At 40.3% G+C, this 10,621-nt stretch overlaps 1 protein-coding gene across 6 annotated transcripts in view; it reads left to right on the top strand.

The window, feature by feature from the left end:
• The window catches only part of crtc3 (CREB regulated transcription coactivator 3), a gene marked incomplete in the record, with an annotated part of 59,592 nt that overhangs the window by 29,405 nt on the left and 19,566 nt on the right, over window positions 1–10,621 (top strand). For 3 of the 6 annotated variants that reach the window (XM_036217155.1, XM_024295413.2, XM_036217152.1), the window contains 3 exon segments: window positions 653–714; window positions 8,644–8,706; window positions 9,859–9,962. In XM_036217155.1, coding sequence (XP_036073048.1) covers window positions 653–714; window positions 8,644–8,706; window positions 9,859–9,962 — 229 coding nt within the window. 6 annotated transcript variants of the gene reach the window in all.

Genomic DNA, 10,621 nt, shown 5'->3' with positions numbered 1-10,621 from the left:
CGCGATATTATCGATATCGTGAACCATGTATCGCGTATCGTATCGTATCGTGAGGTACCCAGTGATTCCCAGCCCTAATGGGAACCCATGGGGGAGGGGTCACTAAGTCCAGTTCTTCTATGCAGTCAATTAGAGCAACAAAGCTAAAGAGCTCATTAATAAAATCATGCTGACTGATACATGCAGGACAAGTAATAAGAGGAGGAGCCATGTGATAGAGGGAGGAGTAAGACTAGAGGGGGAGGAGCCAGGCTAGTAAATTTATTTTTCATATGTTGCTTAGGCTCCTGTCTGTCAATTTCAGCATCTTCAGCACTATCATCTTCAGCAGCTAAATTCAGCTTACAGCATTAACGCTAACATTATCACCGGTAATGTTATATATCTAGTTCATAATTATGTTAAAAAGTTACAGTTTTAAAACTTTAGCTTTAATGTGTTCAATAAATGTTTATCCTGTTCGGCCCTAAGGTGTGTTTTTTATTTTGGCCCCTTGTGGGATTGATTTTGACACCCCTGGTCTAGATGCTTTGAGCATCAAAGGGTCAGGGCCCCCCTCTACACGCCATGTCAGCTGTGGGGGCAGAAATCATGTGTGATTGGGGTGGAGCTGTTGTTTGTGTGTCCATATTTTCCTTGACTCCTGTTCCACATTGAGAACTCCCCGTATGGAGCGGCGTACCTGTCCCCCCCTCCGGACAACAACTGGAGACGGTGAGTACCTCTACTCCTCTTCATCATTTCATCATTTCTCCTCTGTTGAACTTCTGCTGGGTTGTAGCCTTGATGGAGGCGGAGCCACAGGACAGGAAGAATGTGGGTGGAGTCCGTGTAACATTGAAAGTGTTTGACAGATAGGCTTTTGTTTTAAAGGTCAGCCTCTGTGTGGGGCTTTGTGCTTCTATTAGTGCAGAATTTGACTGCAAAGCCCCCCCCCCCCTTTTTATTTCTGCGGGGTGAGCAAAGAAGCTGACAGCTTTCTGGGTGCTGAAACAGCAGGACGTGTCTGTGATGAAAGCTGCCTTGGAAACATCTCGAAGATCATGCCGGATTGTGTGTTGCTGGAAATCCAGTCCGGGTGGGGTCTCCAACATTGCTGTGACTCATAGAGCCCGGGGGAGGGGGTCAGTGGTTCTGATGTCTCTGTGACTCGTGGTCATACCAATGGTCAGGTGAGCTGGTTAGTCCCCACCTCAGCCAACATCAATTATATAACCCCCCTGTGTTAAAAGTGTAAACCCACAACAGAAACCAAACTGCAAACAATGTTGTGCTCTAAAAACCAATGCTCTGAAACAGCAGTCTCCAACCGCTTTAATGTCAGAGGATGTTTCCACAGACCGGTCTATACGAGGCCAACGTGTGGGTCTGATGTTTTATTATTGTACTCTCCACTTAACTTTAAGGGTAAAATTTATCTTCATTCTTTGTAAAATATCTACAGCTGCTTTAAACTTTGTTGAATAGATTTCATGTTGGAACCATTAAAAACTGATTCAGAATTTTCATGAAGCCATGACGATCAAAGTGGAAGCTGAAAAATCAGAACTTCAGCCTCGTCCGACTTTTCAGGTGCGACGGATAAATGCAGAAAAACTGTCACTAAACTGGTATTTTCTGGCTCTTCTTCTCTCTTTTATTGGCAAATGGTAAACCAATGAGAAGAGGGGATACTGCCTCCTGTTGTATGGGGGTTAACATTGTTCATCAGACCCAGCAGCAGCAGTTTTATAATCTGCAGATGAAATGAGAAACTTTCTTTCACTGAATAAAATCCATTTTGAAGCCGATTTCTTTGGTGTTCATCTGCTGAACCTTCAGATCAGCCTGAACTTGAACGCAGGTCTAAGCTGAAGCCTCTTGTTCTTCATCACTCTAAAATAGACTCGTGGAGCAGCCTACACTCCGTCCGTCGTGCACTTTTGCTGAGGTTGGAGCTGTCTTTTTGTGTCTTTGAAAACTCCACAGGACTTCCTGCAGGTTTTCAAAAGCACACGGGTGAGTTGTGTTTGTAGTGCAGGTCCTTCAAACGTTCGGCCCTGAGGTTAAGCAGGTTACTGAAGCTGCTAGCGTGGGGGTTTGCTTGTGCAGCTTCCTGTAGGTTAGGATGGCGTTTCTGCATTTATGTTTGAAGAGGTTGAGCTGAACATTTCTCTGAGCTTACTGCTTTTTGTGAAGTGACTCTTGTCCAAAAATGTGAAACAGGACCCCAGAACAGCTCTGCGTCCTTCCAGGGTCAGAGCTGGTCTCCAGTCCCACGCCCCCCAGCTCCTCCTGGGATGAAGGCTCAGGCTAGCTCCCTGGAGAGTCAGCTTTTCCAAGCTCTCCTGTTGGGAATTTTTTTCTTCAGGGTTGGGTTTTTTTTTTTTTGGAAATGTGCTCGAGACGACACAAATTCAGGCTGCATGGTATTCCCTGGAAGCAGTGTGCACTTCAGTAGCTGCGTTCACATGGACACAATCGGAATAAACGTCCGATCAGAATAAAATGCTTCATGTGCAAACATTACCATTTGCAATCCTCTGGCCCAATCAGACTCATTCAGATCAAGATTTCCTTTGAATCAAGATAGGTGGAAAATCCGATCAGGATACATGTAAACCAGGGGAGTCCAACTCAATCGCACTGGGGGCCAAAATCCGAAACACACCTTAGCTCGCAGGCCGTACGGGATAAACATTTATTGAACACTCAAAAACTAAATTTTTAAAACTTTAAAACCGTAACTTTTTAACATGATTATGAACTTAAACTTTGGTTAGCCGAAACAGCTAGCATGTAGCTAAAAAAAGCAAAACTTCAAAATACTCTAAAAAAAAAATGAAAAACAGACTAAATTTGTCAAAACAGCTAGCGTCTAAATACTAGTCAAACAACAAAACAGCCCCAAAAAAAGCCAAAATCAGTCAAAACGTCTAGCATGTAGCTAAAATAGTAGCCAAACTCCAAAATACTCCCAAAAAATAGGAAAAAATGCCAAATTTGTCCAAAAAGCCAGCAGAGTGTCAATTTTTGAAACTTTAAAACTATAACTTTTTAACATAGTTATTATAACAATGCAGGAATATCATTCTTGAATAAATCAACTTAAGCCTTCAATAAATTAAAATATTTTACTCTCCATAAAAATATATTTTGTCAAAATTATACAAGTTAGAAATGAGCGCAAGATAACATCAGGGCATTAATAACAATAAAATAAAATGATCTGGAGGGCCGGGTAGAATCACTGGGCCTTGACTTGACACATGAGCTGTAAACAATCCATTCCGATCATATGTCATTTCTTTGCTGGACTTTACGTCATGCGTAGAGGGTGTGGCGCTCCAGAGGAGACGGGCAGAGCGTGAACAGGACCGATCGGCTGTAGCCGGACTCATAGCTTTATGTTTACAAGCGGGGGAGCATGCTTTGTTACTGTGTGAGCATCGCCCGGATGGATCTTTAGTTCATCCAAGGCTGAATGTCCAAACTCTAACCTTCCCTCTGGGTCTGTGTGGCCAAGAATAAGAAACCAACCTCACAGATTTACAAAATGATGAGCGAACAGTCACTTAAAAATATTATTAATAATAATTTTGGACGCTCAGAAGATCATCTCGCTCAAAGTTTGTTTACAAAGGAACTCACGATTTTCTTTTCTACTGCCATTTCCGGTATTTTCAACTTCTCTGTGCATATTTCGATCAAACGTGAGGCGTATGTAAATGTTTGCAACAATCAGATGAAGTTTTTCAGGTCCATGTACACAGTTCTAGTCTAATCCAATCTTTGATCCGATCGAGGACATTTTGCACATGCAGCTAGAGTCCCCAAGGTGATTCGTTCCTTTGTCCAACAAGCTTCATCCTGATGTTTTGTTTCAGCACTTTGCTTCCTATTGTTTCACCTTGTTCTGCACCTTCTGACCTGGAGAGGGGGGCGTGTTAATAAAGGATGTGTGTATGGTCACAAGGCTGTAAATGCCCCGTTTTCGAGACCTGGCGGAACTGTGAGGTTTTGTTGTGCCTGTAATGACAGGCTTCCCGGTTTATAGTCCAAAAGCCTTGAATGAAGATGCAGCACGCCCAGTTTCTGAAATGACAGTAAAGATGTGGCTGATTCAGCAGGACAGACCCTCTCCTGGAGAAAGTTACGTCAAGAAAGCGTCTGAAGAAGAATGCAGTGCGTCACTATCAGCCTGTTTGAGACGAGACTTGTTGGTTGGGAGTGTCTCATCCACCCAGCTTTTTTTTTAACTTGCGTCACCTTTCTAAAAATAAGTGCATACAGTTGAGCGCCCCCTTGGCTGGTGAAGGTTACCTGGTCCTCCAGTGTGACCATCCTGAAGGGTTTCCCATTCAGCTGCTCTGACGTAGTTTTGGTGAGGAAGGATTTCATTTCTCTGTGTGAGTTTTTGGTTTTCTTTTGTCTCTGATATCTGTAGAAGTGCAGGTTAAACTCGTTTTTACAGCTCCTCACGGGGTAGAGCAGTTTTAAACCACATCAGATGAAAAAGTAGATAGCAAGGTTTAGAGGACATTAACATGGAAACAACAAAAGAAGCACACGGAGGTGCAGAGCAGCATGCGAGTTCTAAATTCAGCCAAAGCTCTTCGTATGAAAATAGGAAAGCTCAAGAAAGACTTCAAGAAAACTCGTCTGAAGACTGCAGAGTCTAACAGAAAAAGAGTTCCCATGTAATCACAAAGAAGGATTCTGTCCTTACAAAGAAAACACCTGTGTGTCTAGAGTGAGAGTCTGCAACCTTTACCAGTTAAAGAACCTTTTGGGCCCGTTTACTACTGATCAAAACCTAATAGGAGCTTCAAGGTCTTTTTTTTTTATTTTTACCCTTTTAGTAAAAGGTGATACTACTTTGCATCATTACATTGTTGTTTTTCATAATAAATAGGAATTATATTTATTTTTGGGCGGGAATGAATTAATAAATAAATATTAAGATAAATTTGGATTTTTTTAGTGTAAAGAGTTTTTTTGTATTGACAGAAGCTCGTCTTACTTTCTTTAAAAAATAAAACTTTCTGTCCCAAAGAGGAACATTCAAGTGAAGCAAATGCATTCCTAAACAACACGAGACAAAAATGACAATTTCTCTTGTTATACTTTAGACTCACTTTGGGAAACTGTCATACTTTTTCTTTCTTATTACTACTGTTAACTGGAACATATACATGGAACATGATTGGTTTATGATCCAGTAGGGAAAGTATGTATATTTTAGCCACTCCCCTCTGAATAGCTACTAACCATTGTTATTGTTATGCAGCGTAAGATACTCCAAACAACGTGTCAAAGTCAAGGCCCAGGGGCCGGATCCGGCCCTCTGGGTAATTCTATCTGTTCCTCCAGATCATTTTATTTCATTGTTATCAATGCTCCAATGTTATCTTTCTCTCATTTCAAACTTGTATAATTAAAAAAATATATTTTTATGGAGAGTGAAATATTAAAAGTTATTTAAGGTTTAATTTGATTTATTCTGGAATCATATTTCTGCATTTTTATTATTCATAACTATGTTAAAAAGTTATAGTTTGAAAGTTTTAAAAATTGGCATTCAACTAGCTTTTTGGACTATTTTATCATTTACTACGATTTTCTAGGCTATTTTTGAGTTAGCTAATATTTCAGCTACATTCTAGCTGTTTTGGCTAAATTAGGCTTTTTTCAGTTTTTTTAGGATGTTTTGGAGTTTAGCTAATATTTGAGCTCAGCCCCCTGTGGGATTTGACACCCCGGTCTGAAATCGTAAAATAAACTCGGCAGAGAAAAAAAAATCAGACTTTTTACCAAAGTTTTGCCTATTTGTAATTAGTGTATTCTTGAGGAAGAGCAAAACAAACAAGGTCTAAAGATTACAGTTTATCTTCTAGGTTCACCTCATCCATAAACTTAAATAAAATAAATGAAATCAATGCTAAGTTAGCAACTCTTACATTTCAAAATTACTAATATTTTATATTTCTTCTATTTCCAGACCTCTGATTTACAGGTTTTCTTCTAATATTCCATTTAGAACCTTTTTCTTCTCCTTTGTCATTTTTGGTTGTTTAGTTTGATGATTACACCAAAAACCCCTTCATGTATTCTCTTATTTAAATGGTCTGTTATTTTACACTGTGGATAATCTGGCGTAATTGGAATACTAGAACAGAGTCTGCAACCTTTATCGCGAAAGAGCCATTTGGTCCAATTTTTACTGACCAAAGCCAAGCCAGAGCCACAAAGTTCCACGTTCCGTATAGAAAAAAAACACTCGATGTTTTTGAAGCATTGACATGATCCTATGGTGTAGGATGTCTTTTATTGTGAAAGGAAGTCATGCAACACAACTGCACACACAAACACATGAACACACTAACACAAGCGCACACACCAGGTCTTTCTGGACACCCAGACAGTGAAGAGCCTCCTGCTATCTCCGAGATTGTGAACCGGATCTTGGGAAGGCGCTCGTGCTGGGACGCTGTGAGGAGCGAGTAGCTTTATTAAACTGAAAAAGATCATTGTGATGATTGTCTTTAAAAATGCGCCTTCAGACTTCTTTTTATTTTTTATATTAATTATCAGGGCACACGTTGAAGAAAGTGGAAAAATGTCAGATTGTGTTTAATGTCTTGTAAAAACTTGACATTTTTCCAAACTGACTGATAAGAAAACTGATGACCCAACATTCTAGCAGCATTTAAACAACACACAAGTCTCACAGCCCCTCGTGCACTTGTACCTCTGATCTGTGCTTAAATGTATTTTGTGTGTGTGCATCAGGCCGCTGGTTGTGTCATTTTTACAGATTTGTGTGTGTTGGAAACGTTTTGAATTTGTAGTTAGTTTGAAGCTGCTGTAATTTCAAGATGTGTGTGTCAATTGTATTTTGTATTTGTACGTTTTTGATATTTGAGTGTATTTGTGAATACACAATTGCAAATACACAGTTATGCACAAAATGTGTTGTATGATTTACAAATCAAGAATTACACACGCACAAAAACCCAGTGAGTATTTTCTCTTCCATACCTGCACACACAAACCTAAACACACTCACATTCACACATACATCTTCATACAACTACACACTTGTACACTTTAGGGCTGCCACATTCAGTCGACTAATCGACGTCTAATCAGATATTAAAATAGTTGATGACTAATTTAATAGTCGATTAGTCATTACTTTATGGAGTCAGACTGTAGTAAAGTTGAACAAAGTTATGAGCGTTCAGCATAAACAAAAGTACTTTTTTCATTTTTGAGTCAGTGAGACCAAACTTTATCTTTAGTGAAAAATAGTTCCTTTGTTTCAGATGTCGACCTCATTCGATTGTGTGATTGTTTCCCACTGTAGTGATTCTTCTGCTCCTTTCCGTATGTTTTTAGGCACGTGAAAACTCAATCACACTTTCAGTAATCTTAGTATCAAAACGTTCAGCTCGTTCAAAACATTACTGCTTGTACTATTTGTATTCATAAACTTTATCGTTTTTTAAATATTGAGCAAAATATGTCTCATAGGAAATGAATGAGAAAGTCTTCAAATGTCAAAATTTGAAGTAGATTAGCAACAAGTCTTTAAATATATTCATGGTAGATGTTTCACTTTTTATAGTATTTAAAAAAATTGACTTTACTTAATATTTTAGCAAGATGCTAATGTTTTTGACTAATTTGTTTTCTACTCAGGTTTTTTAGGCTAATTTGGAGTTAGTTAATATTTTAGCAACATGCTAATGTTTTTGACTAGTTTAGTTTACTAAGGAATTTAGCTGGTATTTAAGCAATGATCTGGATTTTTGGCTAATTTTGCATTTACTAAGGTTTTCATGGCTAATTTAAAGTTTAGCTCATATTTAAGCACCACACTAAATATTTTTGCAAAATTGTCATGTATTAGAGATTTATAAGCAATTTTACTACAAAATTTTCAGAAATTTAGGTCAACTTCAGCGCTCTTTCGTAGTTCTATAACAAAATTTTCAGTTAAACATTTTTACAAATAATTTTTGCATTTTCAGTAAATCCCATCAGCAATTAAAGTAAATTGCATCACCATTTTCAGCAAAAAGCTTCAGCATCTTCAGCGACTACTTTCAGCAAAAAGCATTCACACAAATATTATCACAGTTAATGCAACTTTTGTAGTGTAATCTTGTATTAATCACATTAACTAATGAAGGACAGAGGCTGCATGATTCATTAAAAGTTTAATAAACTATCTTCTTCATTGTCTTTATTCGTAGTTAGTTTAAAGCTAATGATGGTTAGGATGTGTACTTTACATCCGGCTTGTGCATGACCCGATTAGTCGACTAATCGGAAAAAATAATCAGTGATTAGTTGACTATTAAAATAATGGTTTGTGGCAGCACTAATACACTTCCTCACACGTCTGCACACACAAACACACCCAGAGTTGTGTGGTCCTCCGTTGGACTGCCAGCTTCCTGCGGTTCCCTCTGAAAACTGTGGATCCCTATGTTTCTCTGCTCCATCGTTCTTCCTACAGCTATCTCGTTAGAGTCTTCTGGTGAAGTCAGAGGGGAAGGAGCCTCAGACTCGTTTCCTTGGGGTGTCCTCTGCCAGGTTTTGTGTCCACTTGGTGCTTTATTAACTCTGTTTTTCATCCTCTGTCTGTCTTTGAAGGGAACAGCAGCCGTGGACTGAGGAAAAGCGGCCTGGGTTTAGATTATTAGCACAGCTCAACAGGTGACCCCCTCACCCCCAACTCTCTCTCCCCCCCGATCGTCCGTATGCTTAGTTTTTGTCTCAGTCATGATGATCTAAATGCTCCTCTTCATCTTCCTCCTCCTTAGTCGTCCACAGCAGACTTGATTAATCCTCCTCTCTTTGCGTCTGCAGCTTTAATCAGCAGTTTTTCCTCTGACTAACCGCCGTCAGGGTGACGGTTCCTCATTAACACCTTTCACCTTCAGTCTCCTCACATCCACGCTCCTGTGTTCTTCTTGAACCTGCACAGCTCCAGCTTAATCACCAACACCTGAATGCAGCAGAGTCCTCACTGAAGAGCTCTAACAAGCTTCATTCTTCTGGAATCTCCTCATTTATGAAGTTTAGTGAAATGACTACCTCTGAATATTGCACGAGTTCATAGACACGTTTGATTCTGTACTTTTGTAGGGTTTTATCATCAGTCTCTCAGGATTCTTTACAATGAAATGTAGATGTGGGTTTGTTCTGTGCTGTCTCTGACCCAGGTCATCACTGTAATAAGAGGGTTCTCTCCTGGGTAAAAAAGTTACATAAAGTTATCCTCAGAGAGGATACCTGGTCCTGTTGTGTTCTCCATGTGGAGAATGAAGTCACAGCTGGACACATGGACACTCAGCCGGTTTTGTAAGTGAGGATGTCAAGGATTTCTCCCTGCAGTGTGGCTGTCCAGTTCACTGGATGAAGAGCTCAGTTACAAACAGTCTAATCTCAGGATTATCAGTGTTACCTTTAAAAGCATCTTTCTTGATCTGGTGATCCCTGACAGCCAAGCAGGGCTCCCTGATCTGAATCATTGGCTTTTGTTTTAGAGTTGAAGGAGGCGTGGCTGCTGTGACAGGGTTTCTCCCGCCCGTTCTGGTCCCGATCATTACCTTCATGTAACTCGTGAATTAAAGTCCCTTCCAAAGCCAGAGTGGGTTTTGTAGCGCAGGCTGCTGGTGTTCAGCTCTTCGCTTTCACACTAAGACCAGTGTGAGCGTGAGCGCGCACGTGAAGGCAGCCTGTGTGGAGGTGGAGCTGGAAGCAGCATGACTCACTAACCTTCATGCCCACAGAAAGCTTCTTCCTCTCCCCAAAGTCCTGCTGTACTTTGCATAACTTCGTCCTCCTCCTCTTCCTCCCACCCAGAACCAACTCGGACTCGGCTCTGCATACGAGTGCCACCAACCCGAACCCCCAGGACCCGTTTGGCATGAGCCAGCAGATGGGCCGAGGGCCTTCACAGCGCAATGGTGAGAAATGCACGCTCAACCAGAGCGGGAGACGCCTGTCTCTGCATGAGCGTCTGCTTTCCCTGATCCTATCCAATCCATAGCATGTCTTTGTTTCTGATAAGCCTGTCTGTAACACTCTATTGTCTTGTATCCATCAGTATTTTTTAGGGGGTTTCCCTCATTCACTTATAAAAACGTCTTCTTCATGTGACAGCAGACAGAAAGTTCCTACTCCTCTGAAAACGATTCCATCCTGTCAGCTGGTGCATTGAATATGGAGTTAATCTCTCCAATGCCATTTAACCACTGATGTACCACTACCAGATCCTTTGACTGAATAAGAGAACTGGACTTAGTGGCCCCTTGTATCACCATCACCTCGCATTTTGGACGATCAAGAAGTGTCGTCCAAAACAATTATGAAGACTCTGATCGTTTTCCTCTTAAACTTTGATATTTTTCTTATTTGCATCGAAACATTCTTGTTTTTATTTTTACGGCTTTGGAGTAATGCAGATCAGAAAGTAATCAAACTTGGTTAGAGAGATGGAAGAACAGGTTAAAGCACTGTCATTTAGACATCTCCTGCAGTATAGGCGGTAACAATCACTATAAGAAAAGAAAAGAAACTGAATAATCTCATTTAGAATGTTCAAAATGTTTGATAGGTTCTCCTG

The sequence above is a fragment of the Oryzias melastigma genome, linkage group LG3, assembly GCF_002922805.2.
Source record: "Oryzias melastigma strain HK-1 linkage group LG3, ASM292280v2, whole genome shotgun sequence".
Taxonomy (NCBI): Eukaryota; Metazoa; Chordata; class Actinopteri; order Beloniformes; family Adrianichthyidae; genus Oryzias; species Oryzias melastigma.
This window is presented reverse-complemented; position numbering and strand designations above follow the sequence as displayed.